This window comes from Mustela erminea, chromosome 9, assembly GCF_009829155.1.
Source record: "Mustela erminea isolate mMusErm1 chromosome 9, mMusErm1.Pri, whole genome shotgun sequence".
Lineage (NCBI taxonomy): Eukaryota > Metazoa > Chordata > Mammalia > Carnivora > Mustelidae > Mustela > Mustela erminea.
This window is the reverse complement of record NC_045622.1, coordinates 96127423-96151349: the sequence shown is the minus strand read 5'-3', so window position 1 is coordinate 96151349 and position 23927 is coordinate 96127423. Positions and strand designations below refer to the sequence as shown.

At 41.7% G+C, this 23927-nt stretch overlaps 1 protein-coding gene across 11 annotated transcripts in view; it reads left to right on the top strand.

The window, feature by feature from the left end:
- The window catches only part of AMBRA1 (autophagy and beclin 1 regulator 1), a 178149-nt gene that overhangs the window by 14674 nt on the left and 139548 nt on the right, over positions 1–23927 (top strand). For 7 of the 11 annotated variants that reach the window (XM_032356351.1, XM_032356346.1, XM_032356350.1 and 4 more), the window contains exons 2-7: positions 16693–16946; positions 17317–17375; positions 17878–18061; positions 18700–18872; positions 19798–19864; positions 20433–21886. In XM_032356351.1, the coding sequence (XP_032212242.1) occupies positions 16812–16946; positions 17317–17375; positions 17878–18061; positions 18700–18872; positions 19798–19864; positions 20433–21886 (2072 nt within the window). In that variant the 5' untranslated portion in view covers positions 16693–16811. The remainder of the gene's footprint in view (positions 1–16692; positions 16947–17316; positions 17376–17877; positions 18062–18699; positions 18873–19797; positions 19865–20432; positions 21887–23927) is intronic. The other 4 variants (XM_032356354.1, XM_032356353.1, XM_032356352.1 and 1 more) reach the window with 2 other exon arrangements.

Below are 23927 nucleotides of genomic sequence, written 5' to 3'. Positions count from 1 at the left end.
CTCAGCAGGTTAAGCCTCTGCCTTCGGCTCTGGTCATGATCTCAGGGTCAGGGGATCGAGCCCCGAATCGGGCTCTCTCCTCATCAGGAAGCCTGCTCTCCCTGCCCTTGCCACCCCCGACCCCGCCTGCTGCTCTGCCAACTTGTGATCCTCTCTCTGTCAAATAAATGAATAAAATCTTTAAAAAGGAGAGAGAGAAAAACCTTTACTTTGTTAAGTTCATTTTTACTGGACTTAAAAGGAAGAAGCAGTTGTGGAAATAAACTCTGTACAATGAATTGAGAAACCTGGGCTTTTGTCTTAGAGCTGCTCTTAGTAAAGCTTGTAACAAGGGACAGGTGAATTTAACTTTCTAAGATATATGTTCAAAATGACGACTTGACTCACTTTTAACTCTGTACATCCATGATTTGACCAAAAAGGTTAAAGATATTTTCATTGTCAAAATTTAAATAAATATATATATATTTTTTAAGTGGGCTTCATTCCCAGCTTAGAGCCCAATACAGGGCTTGAACTCATGACCCTGAAGTCATGACCTGAGCTGACAGGATCAAGAGTCACTTAACCATCTGAGCTGCCCAGGCTCCCCTCATTGCCAAAATTTTAAAGAATTACAGCATTATTTTTGGAGAAGAAGCTTTATGCTGAGCTGGCAAGCTTTTGTTCCTATTTGTTGAGTATGCTCAAGGCAGTGTTTTGTATGGAAGGACGTTATATCAGGGCAGAATTGAAACTAAGAACACTTGTAAGGAAGCTAGTGTGAAAGATTATCATTTGCTTTTGGATGGATAGCTGGATTTTTCAAACCCATAGCACTTTGTACTTCCTTGTGGGTAGTTCCTACATTTCAGTATGGGAGCTGTATAGTTACAGCATACTGTGGTTGTAGACTACTCCTCATGAGACTGAAAGCTCTTGGAGGTTGGAGGCCTGTTCTGTTTTTTGTTTATTTAGCCTCTCTGTCCCTGTTGCCTATAATAGGGCTGGGCATATTGTATAGTTTCCCTCAAATATGCTAAATGGAAAAAAAAAAATGTTGGCTCACAGTCAGCAGACATATGTGGAAAATAGCATCTGCCTAAATATACGTGTTGAATTTATTGACTCTCTCCTGTTGGCATGTGATAATATAGAAAGACCTGGTAAAGTGGGAAGAGCAGTAGTTTTATAGCTTTGAACACCAACTTTGTCATGTACTCACTGTTTGATCATGGGCAAGCAATTACACATGGAGCCCGGTTTTTGTAAAACGGGAGAAGGGTAGAAGGGGGCTTTAGAGATTGCTTATATGAAACATTAGCACTCAATAATAGTGGTAGTAATTATTACAAAAATGGATGTCTTAAAAAATTATCGACAATACATTTTGCGCTTCTCCTTGAGGGAGGACTATGTTTTCAGGAAGTTGGTTTGCTGTATCTTGACTATGTGGGAGAATTATCCCCTCTAGCAATTTTCTGCTGAAAAGAAATCTTTTAGCCTTTCTTCCTCTCTGGACCTACAGGATAGTTCCAGGGAGGAGACACAGAGGGGGTTGGGATCCTAGAATGGCTGCTGAAGACCTTGCATTTGTGCAGTCTCTTTAGAATGCTACTGTATTGTACTCTGATGTTCACTCTCACTAAATGCTACTGTACATTAGCAGAGTGAACATTTGTCAGAATTTTCCCAGGCAGAAAATATTCCATACCTGTCATTCTGCTTCGTGCTTAAAGATTTTTTTTTAAAGATTTTATTTATTTATTTGACACAGAGATCACAAGTAGGCAGAGAGGCAGGCAGAGAGAGAGGGGGAAGGAGGCTCCCTGCTGAGCAGGGAGCCCCATGCGGGGCTCGATCCCAGGACCCTGAGATCATGACCTGAGCTGAAGGCAGAGGTTTAACCAATGAGCCATCCAGGCGCGCCCCCCCACCTTTTTTAAGATCAAAAAAAAAAAAAAATCATTTATTTATTTATTTATTTGAGAGAGAATGAAAGAGAGAGAGCATGAGAGAGGAGAGGTCAGCGGGAGAAGCAGACTCCCTGCCGAGCAGGAAGCCCAATGCGGGACTCGATCCTAGGACTCCAGGATCATGACCTGAGCTGAAGGCAGTCACTTAACCAACTGAGCCACGCAAGCGCCCTAAAGATTTTTTTTTGAGCTCTCCATGATACCGTGGTAATAGGTGAAGTAGGTGGGTTCCCTTTGATACCGGGGAAAGAAAACTGCCGGATGTTTATATAAGCAGTGAGTTTCCATGGTGGGAATGGGAAGGATTGGGAGGGAGATTGTGACCAGACTATTGTTTTACTTGTGGAGTGTGTTAAGAAGCATGTGTTCCCTTTTTTAAAATTAAAATTAAAATTAAAATTTAATTTTAATTTTAAATTTAATTTTTTAAAAGATTTTATTTATTTGTCAGAGAGATAGAGAGCACAAGCAGGAGAAGTGAAAGAGGGAGAGGCAGAGGGAGAGGGAGAAGCAGACTTCCTGCTGAGCAAGGAGCTTGATGAAGGACTTGATCCCAGAACCCTAGGATCATGACCTGAGCTGAAGGCAGATGCCCCCAGTGCCCCCTCCCTTCAAACTTTTTATTTTGACATAATTGTAGATATACAGGCACTTGTAAGAAATAATAGTAAGAGAGAGAAATATCATGTGTTTCCTTTACCCAGCTTCCCCCAATGGTAACATCTTACAAAACCATAATACACTATCACAACCAGGATATTACCATTGATACAGTCAAGATACTGAACAATTCCATCACTACAAGGATTTCAACTGATTCCCTTTTAAGCCCCAAATCACATATAGCGCACTTAACTCATATCCTTGATTTCTGGTGCTTTGCTCTAGAATCAAAGCAATAATAACACTGTAGTTTTTCTTGTCTCTTTCATCTGATGATCTTCTCTCACTATTATTTCTTACAACTGCCTGTAGGTCTACAATTATCTCAAAATAAAAAGTTTAATTTAAGTTTATAAATACTAATTAACAGACCTCCATGGGGCAAGTAATGGTTAGCTCTGGTGAGGTTAGCCCCTTTTATGGATAGGGAGATTGAGGCACGGATATCCTGGAATTTGCCTAAGGGTATAGCATGAGTCACTGTGTTCTGACTCAGATTCAGTTGAATTTATTCATTCTCGCTCTCTCTTCTGAATCAACTGTTTATAATTATGACCTTCTAGATGTGAGGACACAAAAAGGAATTTTTTCTGTATCTGAGGTTTAGTGTCTATTCTATAGAAGCAGTGTGTACTGTGCGAGAGCATGGACTTTGGCCACTGATTTGATTTTTAATCTTCCACATGGACAAATCATTTAACCTCTCTAAGCCTCAGTTTTGTGATTTGTGAAATGGGGATAATGATAGTACCTATCTTCATAGTGTTATTGTGAGAATTAAACAAGATGATGTATGGAAAAGTGGGTAGCACTGCCGGGTGTATAGCAAGTGTTCAGTGAATGTTACATAAAAGTATTGCTTTAAATATATGTTATATTCTGCCACTTGTATTTATCAGCTGGCAATAATTCAATAAAGGGATTTTTCTGCCACGTAGTTAACAAGGCTTTAAGATCACTGTTTACTTTTGGGATATCTGTCTTCAGCTCAGGTCATGATCCCAGGATCCCGGAATCAAGCCCAGTTTTGGGCTCCCTGCTCAGCCAGGGAGTCTGCTTATCTCCCTCTCTGTCTCTTACCCCCACTTGTGTGCTTGTTCTCTCAAATAAATAAATACAATCTTTTAAAAAATAAAATCTTAAAAAAAAATGGCCACTGTTTACTTTTGAGGTAAGGATGCCTTCAAATTTAGTCATATAGGAAGTAATGTTGGATTATATTACTATAGTATTCATTTATATGAAAATATTTAAAAATTTCTCCTGACTTATTTATATTTTCTCAGGTCCATTCATAGGAAAATGGAAAGTGATTCTCAGCTATTGATTTCCTTCATTTAATCTGCTCCCCCCAAAGATATTACTTTTCATATTCTCTTCCTAGCATGAAAATATCCTCAAATTTTTTTTTTAAGATTTATTAATTTATTTGAAAGAGAGAGAAGGAGAGGAGGGAAGTGGGGAGGGATAGAGGGAGAGGGAGGGAGTATCCTTAAGCAGACTCCTTGCTGAGCATGGGGCTTGATCCCCGGATTCTGAGATCATGACCTGAGCCGAAATCAGGAACCAGATACCCAACCAACCGAGCCACCCAGGTACCCTGAAAGTATCCTCAATTTTTAATTACATAATCACATAAGCTTCCTGAGGGTGGGAATGTTCTTGTTCACTGTAGTATTCTCAGTGCCTAGAATAGTGCTGAGTACACAGATGTTCAATAAATGTTTCTTGGCTATCATTACTTTTGTATCCTTCTCCTCCTATTAAGTGTTTTTTATTTGGAAAGTTGGGGAAATGGAATCCAGGTTCCAGTCAAAACTTAAAATGGCTAGGTTCTTAAATCCAGGTTTTGATTGGCTGAGAGATGTGATGGGCAAGATGGACAAGCAGCCGGACCGTTTAGCTTAAGGGCTCTACATTTAATAATTTGACTTCGTCTTTTCCTGAAGCCTGGAGGGAAATTTTTTCTTTCCCTATTCTAGTCAGCCAAGAACCTGACCTGGGCTGACTCTAACATTGGAGAACACTGAACACGGCATCTGCTGAGCCAAGGACCGGGAGTCAAGCTCAGTTCTGATGCTATCTAAAGAAAAAGCCTGAATTCAAGTCCTGCTTTGTCTACCGACTCATTTTGCAAACCTAAATGCATTTCCTAGCCTCTTCCAGGTTTTATTTTTCTTAAATAATCTCATCTCAATAATCTCAGTAATCTCATCTGTCCTGGGGCCTGGGAGGATTCTTGGGTGAATGTTCTCTCAGCATTTTACATTACTGTTGCTGTGGCTCCAGGGGCTTCCAGGAGTACCTGGGGGCAGTGTGGTACTCCTGGGAAGAGTTACAGTCTTCTTTTTCCCAAAGACTATGCAGAAAACAGAAAGGTGCCATCCTTCATGATTTGCAGTTGGCTCTACTTCAACCTCCTAATGTTGGTGGAGGAAAGGTATGTTTTTGCCAGAGTCATTAGGCATGTTTGCCTGAGGCAGCTGGGGTCAATTCCCAGTTCTGGAGTTAAGCTGTTTCTGCCTCTGTGAAATTTCTTCTATCAAAAGCTACTTCTTTTTTTTTTTTTTTTTAATTTTTTTACTAATGGAAGATCTCTTTGCCATTATTGTGCATTTAAGGGTAGCCTTGCTGGCTTCTTAATTCTGTTGATAGCTTGGGACTCAGAAATTGAGCTTTACTTTCTTCTTGGTTCTGTGGTTTCCTCCTGTTCTTCCTTGTGTTTCCAGGGTTCTTGTGTTCTCAGTGGATGCCTTCCCCAGAATGGTTTGCAGATAAAACTTCGTCTTTTTTTTTTTTTTTTTTTTGTTATCCTTCTGAGGTAAGTGGCTATAAGAATGATTGTCAGACTCAAATTTGGGACCTGTGGCTTTCTGTTTCCAGTTTTGATCACGCTATGTGTTTGAGTACAGACTGCTGTGTTTCAGACATTAAGTTACATCATTATGAATTACTTTAGGAAGCCCTAGTAAGCAATATTTGTAGCAGAAAATCTAGTGTTTCTTCTTCTTCTTTATTGTAATAACAATAAATAGAATTTATTTAGTTTTGTGTCTTCAAAGCATTTTGTAAAGCTGTTAGCTTATTTGTGATACACACTGTAGAGGTATGCCTCATTCTGAGTTATATGAAAAACATTGGGGGTGATGGTGGGTATGAGAACAAAAAAGAGGTCATATTTCTTACTTACCTCTTGATAAACTTGGGCTGACCAGCTTTGTACCAGGTACTTGCTTCATTATTACCTCTTAGCCTGACTTTCTAGATGGAGACAATTGTATTTTGGAGTATTTGTAATTCTAAACATAAATGTTGTGCATATCTGCAGTGGGGAATATAGATTCTGTCTAATAGCATTTTATTTCTTGGCCTTTGGCTTCTTATAAAGGGTCTGTGTATAATCTCGATTGTACTCGTTTTGATTCTCTCAAATTATTGCTTCCAGTTTGTCAAGTGATTGATTATTATTATTATTTTTAAATCTTTTTTTTTTTTAAGATTTTATTTATTTGTCAGAGAAAGAGAGAGGAGAGAAAGATAGGGAGAGAGAGCAAGCACAGGCAGACAGAATGACAGACAGAGGCAGAGGGAGAAGCAGGCTCCCTGCCGAGCAAGGAGCCCGATGTGGGACTCGATCCCAGGACGCTGGGATCATGACCTGAGCCGAAGGCAGCTGCTTAACGAACTGAGCCACCCAGCCGTCCCTATTATTATTATTTTTAAAGATTTTATTTATTTATTTGACAGACAGAGATCACAAGTAGACAGAGAGGCAGGCAGAGAGAGAGGAAGGGAAGCAGGCTCTCGCTGAGCAGAGAGCCTGATGCGGGGCTTGATCCCACGACCCTGAGATCATGACCCGATGGGAAGGCAGAGGCTTAACGCACTGAGCCACCCAGGTGCCCCCAGGTGATTAATTAAAGGTACTCTCTGATTCTGCTTTGTGGCTCCTGTCATTTCCTTTGCACTCTGGGTGCCAGACTTCTTTGTGCAAACTCCCATTTGTTGTGTACTGTCCTTATTTTTGGTTCTCAACTTGGCTTTTACTTCCACAAGTAGTACCTGCCTTGGATTTTTTGTAGCCCTTTTCTTCTAATTATACTCCAAGGACATTATTCCTTTAAGGTACAAAAAGGGTGTTATTACTTTCAGTTTGTACATGGAGAAAGATGAAATTCAGCACCAGTGTGATTTGTAAAAGATTACGTAACAACTCAGTGGTACAAATCAGTCATTGAAGCTTCTTATCTCTTGTCTTATCTTTACCCATTAATTCACATCACTTTTATATCTGGCACTTTGAGGCCTGAAAGATATAATATCTCATATTCCATCCCTGCTCTCAGAATATCCACTGCCTCTGTACTTCATTTTAAACATGCTGTCTTTCAAATATGAAGCTGCCAGGCCTGGAACTGACACATCCCTTTAGCCACATTGTGTGGTCAAAATAAGTCCCTAGGTCAGCCTGTATTCATGGGGTGAGAAATATGTTCTCTCTCAATGGGTGGGGCAGTATGGGAGTAGGGTAGGAAGGAATTGATGGCAACTGTCTTTGGAGAGAATCTAGCATAGGATGGTAAACTAAGTTAGTGACAGGCCTCTTGGAACTAATTCTGGTGACGCAGGGAGGTCACTAGCACTTACCCGTGGATGAGAAAGGATTGGCATGAGACTGTACGTGTAAGAGTCCCTTTCTGTTCTGTGTTTATGTTGTAGTCCGTGTTTGACAAAAGAGTATGCACAGGTTTGACAGAGTACGCACAATTACATCTTCTGTTAGATTAAGTTTTTCAAGATCTGTGGTCTCTCCTAGCAGCCAGACAGAAGTCAGTGTATTGTGGCATCTATCTCTATTTCCTGTTGAGAAGTAATTTTCCTTATTTCGATGGAGTTTGTAATTTTGTAGGGTAAATACATAGTAGCTGAATTTCATGATATAGTCTCATATGGTACTTTATCAAATTCAGAGTTATTTCTGGTCAGAGAGTTTATAGTCCTTTTTTCTCTTAAAAACTATGTATTGCTGTAAAGGAAGGAGTGAAAACATTTTTTTCATTTTTCCTTAATGTCATTCTTTCATTTCTTCTCCTTTGAGGACATGAACATTACAAATATAAAGCAAACAGATTTCCAGTTGATATATTGTAAGACAGTGAAACATTTATTGATGACCGAATACATGTGAGGCTAGTAAATGGCATAGAAGAGAGACTGAATAGGAGGTTTTATCTCAGTCAGGCACTCTGGAGCTTTCTGTAGTAATTAAGTATCCAGATTCTGGAGCCAAACTGCCTGGGTTTGAATCCTGAATGCACTACTGACTGTGTGACTTGTTCCTTGGGGACCTCATGAACCCTGATGGAGGGGCCCTGAGGATTGTAAATTAGTTACTTTATGCAAAGTGCTATGAACAGTGCCTGGGACATGAAAAGCCCCATGAAAGTGTTAGGTATTATTTTTTTAACCATTACCTTGTGGCTTTATTTTTTTAAAGATGTCAATACTCAGATTTTTTTAAAAAGATTATTTATTTATTTATTTGACAGGCAGAGATCGGAAGCAGGCAGAGAGGCAGGCAGAGAGAGAGAGGTGGAAGCAGGCTCCCCGCTGAGCAGAGAGCCTGATGCAGGGCTCTATCCCAGGACTCTGGGATCACGACCTGAGCCGAAGGCAGAGGCTTTAACCCACTGAGCCACCCAGGCGCCCCTCTTACTGCTATTTTAATTTTAATTCTTCATTACAGAATGAAATTATTCTAGTATAAGCATTGGAATTCTAGAATAGTGAGTACTTTTCATTTGGTAAATCTTTTAATCCTCCTGGCATCCCTGTCATATACATACCATCCGTGGTCACATTTTATGGTGAGGAAATTGAAGTGCAGGGAGGTTAGGTAACTCTTCCAAGAAACCAAGAAACCTTCTTTTACCAAGAAAATGACAGAGCTGGGATTCATTCGGCCAGTCTGATTTCAGGGTCTGTATACCACTATACTGTGTTATCTCTTACCTAGAAATTATGGATAAAAAATATTTCTCTACCTAGATTTAACCATAGTTATCACTTTGGCATATTCTAGGATAGCTTTTAGAAGTCCATACACAGCACATACGCAATTCAGGTAGTAGTTGATGTTTTCCTGCTTCCAGGTGTGTTTGCCTTCAGGGTGTGTTCCCTGTGTCTCCCTGGTCTAGATTTGTGTTGCCTTGCCCCAGATTCTTTGCCCACCTCTAAACTCAGTCTCATCTGGGAGGTAGGCAAGAGCTGTACGGAGGCAGGTCTGGTTGCTCACTGTGGTGTTCACATTGTGGACTTGGCTCCTATATAGTGTAATTTGAAGTGTCCTAAAATGTTTTGTAAAAAGTGCTGTTAATGAAAACAAAGCTGCCAATTGTAGAAAACGGTGTGTATTTCCACCCACATGGAGTTTCTGAAGAGTACTGGGCTACTTTTAGGCCTCTAATTAATGGCTTGACATTCTGTTGCTTATTTTCCAGTTGTTGGGAGAGCTTTACTTATGCAAGTAATCCTAGATTTAGTATTTAAAGAACTATTTTTTTTCTTTTAAAGAGTTAACCTTGGGATGAATCCTCTGTGTTATGAAATATATGTTGTATTACATAATTGATCTGACTCTTAGACTTCCTACATGGTTAGTGCAGTGGAGAGGGATGCAGTTACTCAAAGAAATGAGGGGTTTATACTCCATTTTAACAGTTCATTCCAGATCTAATAGTTTTCTGATTCACACCCGTGGTACGCAATTGGAAGGGAGGACTTGGGATCTGAATTATCAGCCAGGTTGCAGATAGAGTTCTAAATTGTTGGTTCTGTTTTTGTTTTTAAAGATTTTATTTACTTATTTATCAGAGAGAGAGAGAGAACAGGCAGGGAGAGCAGCAGACAGAGGGAGAAGCAGGTTCCTCACTGAGCAAGGAGCCCAATGTAGGACTCAATCCTAGGACCCTGGGATCATGACCTAAGCTGAAGGCAGATTCCTAACCAACCGACTGAGCCACCTAGGCGTCCCTATTGGTTCTGCTTTTTAATTCACTTTACTTATGGAGAGGTAGCTCAGATCTCATTTTATATTATTTTTATTATTTAGAGAGTGAGAGAAAGGGAGAGGGAGGGGGAGGGAGGGAGAGAGAGAGAGAGAAAGAGAGAGAGAGTCTTAAGCAAATTCCATAGCCAGCACAGAGCCCAATGCAAGGCTCTATCTCATGACCCATGAGATCATGACCTGAGCCAAAATCCAGATGCTTAACTGACTGAGCCACCCAGGTGCCCCACATTTAATTATTTTTGCCACAGAGATATACTTTATTTTCCTGAGTATTTTTTACTTTGTTGTCTGGTAATAGCCTTTGAAATGTCTCTTAGAAAAGTCTGCCACTCTTGGGAGTTGTTAGCATCTTGTGTCTCTGGGGTTTTTGTTGGCTGTATTGTTTGGTGAAGGAGACCATAGTGAACCCCAAAGAGGATTCAGTACTAATGACAACAGTAACAGCGACGATGTTGACACTCTACCATTCTTTTCCTTTTGGAGCCTCACAGGAACCTGATAAGTATATATTGCCATTCCTGTTTTACAAAGAAGGAAACCAAGTCTCAAAGAGGTTAACTTGCTTGAAGTCCTCTAGGGAGAAGGTGGAGTAAAAAGTTCCTGGTGTTAGATGATCAAATTTGCTAGGGGAACCTGTGAATCTAACTTCTAGTTCCCACTGGGCTGAGGCATACTCTCTAGGTGATTTTTATTAGTAGTTGTTAAATACAATTATGACCTAAAATTAAGAAGAGAAAGTCTTTAAAGGTGGTTTATCTTCCCATTTTTTTAGAGCGGTCAGTCATGTTATGTCAGGGGGAGGGGCATGTGGAAAGGGGCATTTGTTTTGTGTACACACCTCAGTTGTGTCCTTCCGGTTCTCCTTGACTTGCATAAGGCTTTGGTGACCAAGAATTGATTCTGGCGACTGTGTAATGGCATCACAAAGACTATTCTTGGCACCCTTTGTCTCAGTCTGCTTTAAGGGACAGATTGGGAAACTTGTTTCTTCCTCCTTTTTAAAAAGAGGAATGAAAAACACACTTGACTGGCACTTCCTCCTCAGCAACCGGCCTGTCTGACTTCAGTCTGATTTAGCTCCTTTTGTTCCTTGGAGAGAACAAAGTAGAATCTCCTCTCAGGTAGCTGTGAGGAGTGGAAGTCCCTTATCCTTTTAAAGAAACAGAGCAAATATTTTTCTTCGGACAAAAGAAAGCCTGTGAATGTTTTAGACCCTATGACTTCCTGGTATCAGTCCAACTTTCTCATTGGAACGTTTAGTGTGTTTAGGTCCTTGGGAATTGATAGACAAGCTCTTTGGTAAGCCTGAGCTTGAGGTTTTTAGTTTTCTTGATAACTGATACTTGTAGCAGCTCTTTCCTCTTCCAGTTCCTTTAGGAACTTTAGGTTGTATATCACAGTTCTCTGAATCATATGATTTTGTGACCTGTATTTCCTTCCTCTTGAGTTACACAGGTCAGGTCAGATTTTTTTTTTTTTTTTAATGAATTGGACTGCTGCTGTTTTCACCACATTTTATAAGATTATACATAAATAAAATTAAAAAAATTATAAATTATAAATATATTTCTCTGATAGTACTTTTATATCACACTTTTTTTTTTTTTAAGATTTTATTTATTTGACAGACAGAGACCACAAGTAGGCAGAGAGGCAGGCAGAAGAAGAGGAGGAAGCAGGCTCCCCGCTGAGCAGAGAGCCCCATGCGATGCAGGGCTCTATCCCAGGACCCTGGGATCATGACCTGAGCCGAAGGCAGAGGCTTTAACCCACTGAGCCACCCAGGCGCCCCTTATGTCACACTCTTTTTTTTTTTTTTTTTAAAGATTTTATTTATTTATTTGACAGAGAGAGATCACAAGTAGGCAGAGAAGCAGGCAGAGAGAGAGGAGGAAGCAGGCTCCCCGCTGAGCAGAGAGCCCGACGCGGGACTCGATCCCAGGACCCTGAGATCATGACCCGAGCCGAAGGCAGCGGCTTAACCCACTGAGCCACCCAGGCGCCCCTTATGTCACACTCTTAAGCGACCCTCAAAACTCATTTCTTCTGAACTTCTCTGTATTAGGTAAAAGAATTATGGACTCAAAAAACAAATTAGACTCAATAAAGGGTTAAAGTGAACTAATGGGAACTGTATTGCTGGCACCTTCCTGGTTAGTAATTATTCAGCTATGTGGCAGTTTGACTTCCAGACTTTTGTTGCTAAGCCATGAATTGTCAGGGTCACCAAGTAGATTATTTCCTTCTAGTTATTTTGTCCTTAAGTGCTTCAGATGGTTGGCCTACACCATGTTGACATTGTCAGTGTGTACATATTTATTCCATGTGCTAATGAGGGATGAGAGCTGTACCATGAGGATACAGACTTGAGTTGGTTCCTTCATCACTCATTAGGGAACTGTGATGTATGTGTCTAGGAACTTGGAGTTGTGTCTTTCTGTAGACTCTTTCTGACTTTCTACATTTTAATATGCCAGGGAGAAAACTCCTTTCAGCACAGGCTATAAATATTTTTTCTTCTGTCTATATTTGGATACATCTAGTTGTATACTTTTTAGATTGCAGTCATTTGTGAAATGTAAAGAGCCCATTGTTGTTTCACTTTTTACAGTAAGGATTTATTACTTTTTATTTTTTTATAAGATTTTATCTATTTATTTGACAGAGATCACAAGTAGGCAGAGAGGGAGGCAGACAGAGAGGAAGGGAAGCAAGCTCCCTGCTGAGCAGAGAGTCTGATGCAGGGCTCTCTCCCAGGACCCTGGGATCATGACCTGAGTGGAAAGCATAGGCTTTAACCCACTGAGCCACTCAGGCGCCCCCATTTATTACTTTTTAAATTTAAAAAGTGAAAAGAACATTGCCTCTTCTAATTATTAAATCACTTACAGACCCACCAGCTAAAGACAACCATGGTTAGTATTTATATTTCTTTTGTATCATTATTTTCCAAGATATATACACATACACATACATATACATGTACATGTATATGTACACACATATACATATATGTACATGTGCGTGTATGTACATGTACATGTGTATATATATACGCTTGACTTTTATATGTACATATGTATATATACATACATATATATTTTTTACAAAATTGGGATCATACTGTAAATGTAATTTTGGTATTCTGCTTTTTTCACTTACCAGGTATTTTTTCACATCATTAAATTATCTATCTATCTATCTATATATATATATTTTTAAAGATTTTATTTATTTATTTGACAGAAACTACAAGTAGGCAGAGAGGCAGGCAGAGAGGAGGAAGCAGGCTCCCTGCTGAGCAGAGAGACCGATGCGGGGCTCGATCCCAGGACACTGGGATCATGACCTGAGCTGAAGGCAGAGGCTTTAACCCACTGAGCCACCCAGGCGCCCCTCATATCATTAAATATTTTTAAAATAAATTTTGCATAGGTGATATATTTCAAAAATAAAAAAGACACAAAATGAAAATATTTGAGAAGTCTTGCTTCCATCTTTGTCTCCATTCATCTTGTCCCTTCAGTCCCTAATGAGTGACCATTTAATTTCTTTTCTTACTCAAAAGATAGCATTACTATACATAGTGCTCTGTACCTTGCTTTTCCTCTCTCTTCACAATATTTTATCTTGGAGACCTCTTGTTATCAGTACCCAGAGAATCTTGCTTACCATAGATTAGTCATCTTGTCCCCTTTTTACATAGGCACTTGGGTTGTCCCCAGTTTTTGCTGTTACAAACAGTAAGACAGAAGTCAGTAATTAAAGGGGGGGAAAAACCCACTTAATCTGCTTCATTTTTTAAGGCAAAGTTCTTTCAAAAGAACTGCCAGCTAATAAATGTAGAAGTAATGATGGAATTAGAAAAATCAACATTATTTCAGACCCTGATAGTTCAAGAAGGAGTCATCAGTGACTGCTAAACTATCAAGCAAAAAGTTGAGAAGGAGCAGGATATTCACTTGATGCCAAATATTAGCCAAAGATTGCTAATTATAAAGGGAGGAGGGACTATACCTTTATAAAGAGAGCTTTTTCAGTTACAGACTCAACCAAGTAGTCATATTTTTCCAAATGATCACATAATTTTCCAAGTTGCGCTAAGTGGAACAGCCTGAGAATATAGGCCACCTGCTGTGCTGCATCAGGAGGTACATACATAGCATCACCTGTAAGGCATTCTTGCCAGAAACTCTCAGCCTAAATCTAATCAGTGTTTTAGATCTAGCCTTCCGTTTATAGGAAATGTAAGGGATAGAGAGGTAACCCAAATGGCACTGTGAAGAAACAAACAGACAAAACTAAGATGTAAGACATTCCCCAAGTCACCTGTCCTTGACTTCAAAAAAGCTTGTGTTCGGGGTACCTGGGTGACTCATGATATCAGCTCAGGTTATGATCTCAGGGTTGTAGGATTGAGCCTTGTATGTTGGGTTCTGAGATGAGGGTGGAGCCTGCTTAAGATTGTCTGTGTCTTCGGGGCACCTGGGTGGCTCAGTGGGTTAGGCCGCTGCCTTCAGCTCAGGTCATAATCCCAGGGTCCTGGGATCGAGTCCCGCATCGGGCTCTCTTCTCAGCAGGGAGCCTGCTTCCTTCTCTCTCTCTCTCTGCCTGCCTCTCAGTGTACTTGTAATTTCTCTCTGTCAAATAAATAAATAAAATCTTTAAAAAAAAAAAAATTCTCTGTGTCTTGGGGAATGTGCTGTGATAAGTGCTGTGAAATGTGTGAGCCTGATGATTCACAGACCTGTACCCCTGGGGCAAATAATACATTATATATTAATAAAAATAATTAAAAAAAAAAAAGATTCTCTCTGTCTTGGGGCACCTGGGAGGCTCAGTCGTTGGGCATCTGCCTTTGGCTCAGGTAAGGAGCCCTCAGTGCTGGGATGGAGCCCCCGTGTTGGGCTTCCTGGTTAGCAAGGAGCCTGTTTCTCCCTTTGCATGCTGCTCCCCCTACTACTTGTGCCTCTATCAAATAAATAAATAAAATCTTAAAAAAAAAAAAATGCTCTCCTCCTGCCACTCCCCCTCTTAAAAAAAAAAAAAAAAGCTTGTTTGTAAATAAGTAAACATAAAACCAACCAAAGCAAAACTTGGAGGCCATTTTAGAGTAAAAGACTAAAGAGACATGACAACCAAATTCATTGCTTGACTTTTGGTTGGATTCTGTTTTTTTTTACTTTTTTTTTTTTAAGCGAAATATTAAAGGCATTTTTTTAAGATAGTTGGGGACATTTGAATGAGGACTTACTGGTCCCCATTGTACTTACTGGTATTGTGGTTATGAAGTCAAATGTCCTTATCTTTAGCAGATACACAGTGAGGTATATAGGGTTAAAGCATCTTGAAGCCTGATGAAATGGTTCAGAAAAAAATAAAAAAACAACACAAATAATATTGTGTTCATAGAGCTAGATAAAGCAAATGTGGCCAAATATTAACAGCTCTTGAGTCTAAGTAGCAAATAGTGTGTTTATTATACTGTTTTTTCGACTTTTCTACACATTTGAAATTTTTTAAAACCAAACTACAGTGAATAACATTTCACTTGTATTTTTCTGAAGTGCCGTTTTACTGGGTTGCATATTCCATTGTATAGAGGAACCGCAGTTCTTTAATTGTTGCATGTGTGTGTATTTTGCTGCTAGTTGATGTTTTAGTTGAATTTTTGTTTTTTGTTTTTTGTTTTTTTTTTTTAAAGATTTTTTATTTATTTATTTGACAGAGAGAGATCACAAGTAGGCAGAGAGGCAGGCAGAGAGAGAGAGGAGGAAGCAGGCTCCCTGCTGAGCAGAGAGCCCGATGCGGGACTCGATCCCAGGACCCTGAGATCATGACCTGAGCCGAAGGCAGCGGCTTTACCCACTGAGCCACCCAGGCGCCCCTGAATTTTTGTTTTGTGACAAACTATAGAACTATGCTCTTAAGGCTTGTGGTGGATGAGAAAAAGGAATTTAATTTTTTTTTTCTTCTTTTTCATCCTCTCTGCTACTCCGGAACTTCACTGGAGACGAGAAAAAGAGAGTGAGAAAGATACCTCAAAGTAGTCCTTATGCACTTGCTTTTAGGTAGGAGATAGAGTTGAAGCGACTGCATAAGAACCAGACCTCGGGGCCCCTGGGTGGCTCAGTTGGTTAAGCATCTGACTCTTGGTTTCGCTGCAGGTTATGATCTCAGGGTTGTGAGATCGAGCCCCGTGTCAGGCTCTGCGCTGGGCATGGAGTCTGCTTGAGATTCTTCTCTCCCTCTGCCCCTCTCCCACCACCACTTAAAAAAAAAAGAGATAGAGAACTAGAACTCAGGTTACAGCCTTTTAAAATCAGTTATCTGTTCTTTGGCTTGGAGGCTGCCCAAGTGATAAGGAGGGGTTTGGGGGATAGGGAGGCAGTATGGTGAGAAGGGAGGGCAGGTGCTGTGTTGTGTTTTGTTCTTGACAGGTTTTTAGACTTTATTAGTAACAAAAGTTCTTACTGCCTGATAAAATAGTAAGACTAACTGCTTAGAGAATGATATATTCTTCAGATATAAGGCTGGGCTACTGAGGATATGAAAGGAATTTAAGAATGAAGTAATTTTGGGGTGCCTGGGTGGCTCAGTGGATTAAGCCACTGCCTTCGGCTCAGGTCATGATCTCAGTGTTCTGGGATCGAGCCCCGTATGGGGCTCTCTGCTCAGCAGGGAGCCTGCTTCCGCCTCTGTCTCTGCCTGCCTCTCTGCCTACTTGTGATCTCTCTCTCTGTCAAATAAAATAAATAAAATCTTTAAAAAAAAAAAGAATGAAGTAATTTTGTTATATATGATAACTAGAATTAAGAAAAAACTTGGGGAAAAAAAGGATGAAATATTTTTGGAAGAAAAGGTCTGGGAGAAGGGTCCTTCCTGAGAGAGTGTCATTAAATATGAAAAAAAGTACTTAACCTCTTCAAGCTCAATCACATTTGCAATGGGGAGCTTCTCTGATTGCAGAATAGATGTTCTTTGACTTTAACATTCATCCTTTAGATTTCCATGAAGACAACTTACAAGGACCTGAATGGCCTCATTTTAGCTGCTTCAGCTTGTGGAGCAATTGCTCGCTCCTTCTCTTCCTGTGCCTGGTGTGACAGTGGCTACTGAGCACCATGAAGGTTGTTCCAGAGAAGAATGCTGTCCGGATACTCTGGGGGCGAGAACGGGGCACTCGGGCCTTTGGAGCTCAGCGGCTTCTGCAGGAGCTAGTGGAAGATAAAACGCGGTGGATGAAATGGGAGGGCAAGGTAGGAAAAACAGATATTTTTGACATTGGATTTGTAGGGGTAACTGTAGATGGGGTTTTAGAATGGGCTAATGATGTAGAATTGAGGCATAATTTATTTTGTGTGAGAGAATTGACACATCTAACTTAACGGAGTTTTAAAAATAAATTTGGAAGAATTTTTGGGCTAGAAATAATCTTTTCCCTTTAGAGCTAGACATTTTTCTTAAAGGTAATTTGGATTTCTGTCTCTCAACTTGTGGCTTGATCATTGTCTCCAGTTTTTTAGCTTATACTGACTACTAATCTACAGTGGTTGTTGTACTTTTTGAGATAGAGTGAGCCATAGTTTATAAATAATGTATTTTAACTTTTCTTGGTTTGTTTTTCAGAGAGTAGAACTGCCGGATAGTCCACGCTCTACCTTTTTACTGGCCTTCAGCCCAGACAGGTACCTAGTACTTATCTATAACTTAAGACTTGGTACAGCATTGCTTTCTGTATATTTGGTCTAGCTTGGTAACATCCCTAGGGCTCTTTGAAGCTTTGCATGAACAGCACTTTGCCAGTGTTATCAGAAGGGGATAGAAAGTAGATGAGCGTTGCTAACCATAGAAATGACAGGAATAAGCAAAGGAAATGGTGGACCTTGAGCCTCCAAATTCAGAAAATTTCTCAATTACAATCCTTTGGCAGTGTGATGCAGGCCACTGATGGCATGATAATTTTTCTGCTGGAAAAAAACAGTCTCTGAAGGGGACGTGTGTCATTTGGGGACAGTGTGGAGAAGCCAAAGCTTTTAAAGATCAGAATACTTCTGTTGTTTATAATGCCTAGGGTGTAGTGTTTCCACGCTGGGGTGGGGAATACTGGAAAGCCAGTTATCCAGAACTGATAAAGTTTGTTACCCTCCTACATGCTTCACATTCATTTCCTACTCTTTGATTTCCTAGGACTCTGTTGGCCTCCACCCACGTGAACCATAATATCTATATTACGGAGGTGAAGACTGGCAAGTGTGTTCATTCTTTGATTGGACACCGCCGTACTCCATGGTGTGTCACTTTTCATCCTACCATCTCAGGCCTTATTGCTTCTGGCTGCCTAGATGGGGAGGTCAGAATTTGGGATTTGCATGTAAGTATTTCCATTTCTTTGGTATTCTAAATGCAGAGAGTTGTTTACCATTGAGTTCTGAACTGGTGGAGAGACTAGCCAGGTTTTTAGGACTACATCTGAGTAAGAGGTGGTCTTCCCCACTTAAATAATGGGAAATCTAATCCATATTCCTCCATTCTAAGATGAATATCTCATTTAACTATTCTTCAATCTGCCCATTGTGGCATAGTACAGGAGGTTCTAAATTATGTTCAGGATAGATGCCTTTTTTTTTTTTTTTTAGAGCAAGGATTGTGTTGTGTTCTGATCATGATCGCCAAAGCAATGTGTTTCTTGTCCTGATGACTTAGTAGTGGGCTGTTGTGCACCATGGCTATGTGGAGGCTCATTGCTTTGGGTTGCAGATGACTTGGAGAACTGAGCTGACAGTAATCATTTTCTGATAAATTGGCGACTCTGCCAGATCACTGATTTTCTACATTTTACAGTGGACGTATTTAAAGTAGGCCCTATAAGTAGTCATTTTACCTTAAGTGGTCCTTTCTTTTTTTTTTTTTTTTTTTTTGATGTTTTTTAAATGGTCCTTTCTTGAAATTGACATCCCAGTCTGCTGTCAGTTTATAACCTGAGAATATTTGGGATTGGTTCATTTGTAGGGTGGCAGTGAAAGCTGGTTCACAGACAGCAACAATGCCATTGCTTCTTTGGCTTTCCACCCTACGGCTCAGCTCCTGTTGATTGCCACTGCCAACGAGATCCACTTCTGGGACTGGAGTCGGCGAGAGCCCTTTGCTGTCGTGAAGACAGCTAGCGAGATGGAACGGGTCCGGTGAGTGCTCTGGCCACCAGCGATGTCTGGCATAGGACTAACATGGCAGAGAACATTTACACTTGCTGTCCCTTCAGGAAGCAGTTTGTTATATCTGCTCAGAGCAGGTGGTTATGTGTACAGCTCCTACTTTTTAAGCTGCTGGCCAATCAGTAGTTCATTTTAGCTGTTTCTGATTGGTCTCATCTTCTGGTCTTTGTAGACCAGGGTTGTTAGAATGTCTTTTGCGTTCAGAGCTGTCTGGATTTGGGATAGGGCCCTCTTTTGGGAAACCTGAACGGTGTTCAGGTGGAGGTTAATTTGGTGGGAAGTTGCTAAATCAGTTATTTGCGTTTATCAAACTGGAAAATGGAGATGAAATATGTGTCAGATCTGCTGATTGATATTTAGCCCTCAAAATGCAAACACACATTGCTGGAATTAAAGCTGATGCATGGGTTTTCTTTGGTCCTCTTGGTATTGCGGTTGGATATAAGAAAATTTTCTAGTCTCAGCTGTATCACTTGATGCTGAAACTGTTCACTGTCACCAGAACTTCTGCTTCTTGCCAGTGTAGCTGCTTTGTGAGGGCAGAACAGACTAACCCAGTGGCAGGGTATGGGAGTGTGCTGTGCTTTACTGTTCTGTTGGGCTCTTCGGTATAAGCAAGCATGTGCTTAATGTAGCTGCTTCTTGGGACAGAAGCCTAGGTGCTTTTTGAAATTATCTTCGTGATACATAATCCCCTATTCTGGCAAGTGTGAGGAGATAACAAGAAGTATGAGCCCTATTATTTTGATTTCTTCAAGAGTTTTGAAAGTTCCTAGAATGAAGAGGATGCCTGGGTAATCCGCAGTTATCAGTAGTGATTGCCGTACATTTGAACACAGACTTCCTCTTCTTATTTAACATCTATGCATGTCTGTCTTTCTTTTTGTGTTTTCAGTCTGGTGAGATTTGATCCTCTCGGACACTACTTACTCACAGCCATTGTTAACCCCTCTAATCAGCAGGTAAGTTAGTCAGCAGTTCCAACTCCATCTAAACTGGGAGTTTTTTCCTAAACTAGTGCTCCAATTCTGATTTTATTGGACTTGTACTTTGTAATGCCCAAGTGTTTCTTTTCTAGTCGAGATTGAGAACTAGCTTCAGACTGTGTATTCAAAGTGCTAGCCATAGCCTTGACAGGGGAGTTAATTCTGAAACCCCCAAGTGACCACTTTATTAGAAGTAACCAGGCTGTATTGGATAGCTTGTCATTTTTGTGTCTCTGGTTGCTTGACATTTTTGCTTCCCTCAATGCCTCTGTGTCAGAGAGATGCACTTTGTAAAAGTGTCGGTTTGCCCTCTGTACGCATTCAGAAGTGTCACTAATTGGAAGTGAACAGTTTAATTCCATATGATGATCCAGAAGCTGAAGCCAGTTAGTCCTCAGTGCTTCAGGGTAGGGTTGTTGTCTCTTCATGAAGACTGTTTTCCTTGGATGGTAGTCAGAGTCAGTAGTTAGTTTTCCTTGATTTACCTGGAGCTTCTACCTAACTGCCTCACTCTCCCCCTGCCCCACCTCGCTCCACGTTGCAGGGTGATGACGAACCAGAGATCCCCATAGACGGAACAGAGTTATCCCACTACCGTCAGCGTGCCCTGCTGCAATCACAGCCAGTTCGCCGGACGCCTCTCCTCCACAATTTCCTGCACATGCTGTCCTCCCGCTCCTCTGGCATCCAGGTGGGAGAGCAAAGCACAGTGCAAGATTCTGCTACCCCCTCACCCCCACCGCCTCCCCCTCAGCCCTCCACGGAGCGCCCCAGGACTTCCGCTTACATCCGGCTCCGACAGCGGGTCAGTTACCCCACAGCTGAGTGCTGCCAGCACCTTGGGATCCTGTGCCTTTGCAGCCGCTGCTCTGGCACTCGAGTTCCTTCCCTCTTGCCACACCAGGACAGTGTCCCCCCTGCTTCTGCCAGGGCTACTACCCCTTCCTTTTCTTTTGTACAGACCGAGCCCTTCCATCCCCCGGAGCAGGCCTCGTCAGCGCAGCAGGACCAGGGCCTCCTGAACCGGCCGTCTGCCTTCAGTACAGTCCAGAGCAGCACTGCCGGCAACACGCTCCGCAACCTCAGTCTGGGCCCCACCCGTCGCTCTTTGGGAGGCCCTTTGTCCAGCCACCCTTCTAGATATCACCGAGAAATAGCTCCTGGGCTGACAGGGTCCGAGTGGACCCGGACAGTGCTCAGTCTGAACTCCCGCTCTGAGGCAGAATCCATGCCTCCACCCAGGACCAGTGCCTCTTCGGTGAGTTTGCTGTCTGTGCTGAGACAGCAGGAAGGTGGCTCTCAAGCGTCTGTGTACACTTCAGCCACAGAAGGGAGGGGTTTTCCAGCTTCAGGGTTGGCAGCTGAGTCAGATGGAGGAAGTGGCTCCAGCCAAAACAACTCAGGCAGCATTCGCCATGAGCTTCAGTGTGACCTGAGACGCTTCTTTCTGGAGTATGACCGGCTTCAGGAGCTGGACCACAGCCTGAGTGGAGAAGCCCCCCAGACCCAACAGGCCCAGGAAATGCTCAATAACAACATTGAATCCGAGAGACCAGGCCCCTCCCACCAGCCCACCCCACACAGTAGTGAGAACAACTCCAACCTGTCCCGTGGCCACCTGAACCGCTGTCGTGCTTGCCACAATCTCCTGACCTTCAACAACGACACCCTGCGCTGGGAAAGAACCACACCCAACTACTCCTCTAGCGAGGCCAGCTCGTCCTGGCAGGTCCCCACCACCTTCGAGGGCATGCCATCGAGTGGCAGCCAGCTGCCACCCCTTGAGCGGACTGAGGGCCAAACGCCCAGCTCCAGCAGGCTGGAGTTGAGCAGCTCTGCTAGTCCGCAGGAGGAGAGGACTGTGGGAGTGGCCTTCAACCAGGAGACAGGCCACTGGGAAAGAATTTATACCCAGTCTAGCAGATCTGGAACTGTACCACAGGAGGCCTTACATCAGGATATGCCTGAGGAGAGCTCTGAGGAAGATTCACTCAGGAGGTAAGCAGGTGCTTTCTTGTCTTCTCCTACATCCCTTGCTTTTCTCCTTACGTCTGTTCCTTCAGTCCTGTAGATGTTGTGGCTGGATCTGGAGCGTCTGGGACCCGTGCATCTGGTTTTGGTCTCCCTGATATCCATTGCATCTTCTTGGAAGATCTGGCTCTGGTGGCAGAGATAGAATGGGGCCTAACAGTATAAGTCACGTGGTTCTGCTAGCTCCTTTTCTGGCTAAGCCCGTGAGACCTTTCACCTTAAAGGAGAATATAGAAGAAAAAAAAAAGAATATAGTTCAGGTTAAAGGTGCAGGAGGAGGTAGAGCCATTGACTTCCTCTGCCCTGCTTTTTGACCTTCTTGGAGGATTGTATGTGGAGCACTAGTTATTGTGAAAAAAGAAAATGTCCCAGAGTGCTACAGACTAGCATATTAGCTCTTTTTCAGTCGTGTCTCTTTGGATAGTTGTGTTCATCTATTAAACCTTATCTTTTGGAACACTGCAACTTGACAGAAGGGAAAAGAAAATTTGTGTGTGTGTATGTGTGTGTGTGTGTGTGTGTGTGTGTGTGTGTGTGTCAAGGAAAGTCCATTTTTTTAGGGATACATTTTTTTTGGATAGCAGATTAGTTGCTTAGTTAAAATTCTTTGAGGAGATCTTCCAGATGGACATTCACCTCAAGGTGAGGAAGAAGAATAATTTGTAGAAGGAAGGCCTCTCCGTACTCAGATCAGCATCCCAGGCAAGTCTTCCATGGAAGAAACGGAGTGGGTGTAGTTGACCGCCCACCACATGTTCCATGTATGGCTGTGTGCGCATCTATCTTGATTTATTAGGGACTTCTTTCTGTAATTCTGTAAAGGTCACATCTAGCGTAATCACCAACTCCCAGAATATGCCTGTTGGATCCAAACAGCATATTGCTCTGCATTACATCCTCTGTTGAAGCAACTGAAATTTCTGACATAAGCTTCTAACAAGGGTGGGAATATGGATTGTGCACATAATGTACTTGTTATTTTGGGAGGATGCTTTAGAGAGTTACCCAGTTAATAAGTATTTGTTGAATGGTTAGTTTTTCCAGCACTGTGCTAGGCACTGTAGGGAATACGGAAGAAGTATAATACTTGGTCTTTACCCCCTGGGAGTGTTATTATAAAGGCAGGGCTTATTTACACGCAATTATATAAAAAATGTAGATGACCCAAATGCTTCACTGTGCGGTACTGAGATTAAATGCAGTTTCATTTCAGAGAAAGGGAAGTATCATCAAAGAAGGCTGTACGAAATCAAGTCTTGAAAGATGGGTAGGATTAGGGAAAGACCTTTATTTTAGGAGACCAGCACATTCTAAGACAGGAAAGAACATGTTGAATGCAAGATATTGGGTGGTTACTAGAGGCTGTTGCTAAGGGGAAGATAGGACACTTGGTTGGCTATGAAAGATAGACAAAATAATAGAGGTTGTTACTATGCTCTTATAGTTGAGACTAGTTCTGGGTTAACATCTCCTAAATTCCCAGCTTTGTAATATTTTGCCTTGCATAACGGCCCATATTAGGAACTTGAGACTGTTACTCCTCTTTGTCAAGAGAGGTGGGAAGGTAGCGAGCACAGTGTCCGACATAGAGCAGACATGCAAAAGGTTTATGAAAGGTAGTTGTAAAAGAACTGTCTTTAGTTACTGCTCTAAAAGCCTCCCAGGACCTGTTTCCATAGTACCAGTGGGCCTCTGGTCTGTTAGCCTTTGTGCATTCTGTTGTAGTAGTACCTCTTCTGGTGGTGTTCTGAGAAATATCTGAGTGGTTTAAAGTAAACTCTGTTTGATTATGATTAGAGATACCAATTACTGAGGCCCTACTATGTGGTAGATACTATATCTTTTACTCGTTATTTCTAATTTCCACCATAACTCTGCAAGGCAGGTATTAAATGTCTCATCTTATTTTTTTCTAAAGATTTTATTATTTATTTGACAAAGATCACAGGTGGGCAGAGAGTGAGAGAGAGGGGGAAGCAGGCTCCCCACTGAGCAGAGACCCCCTGAT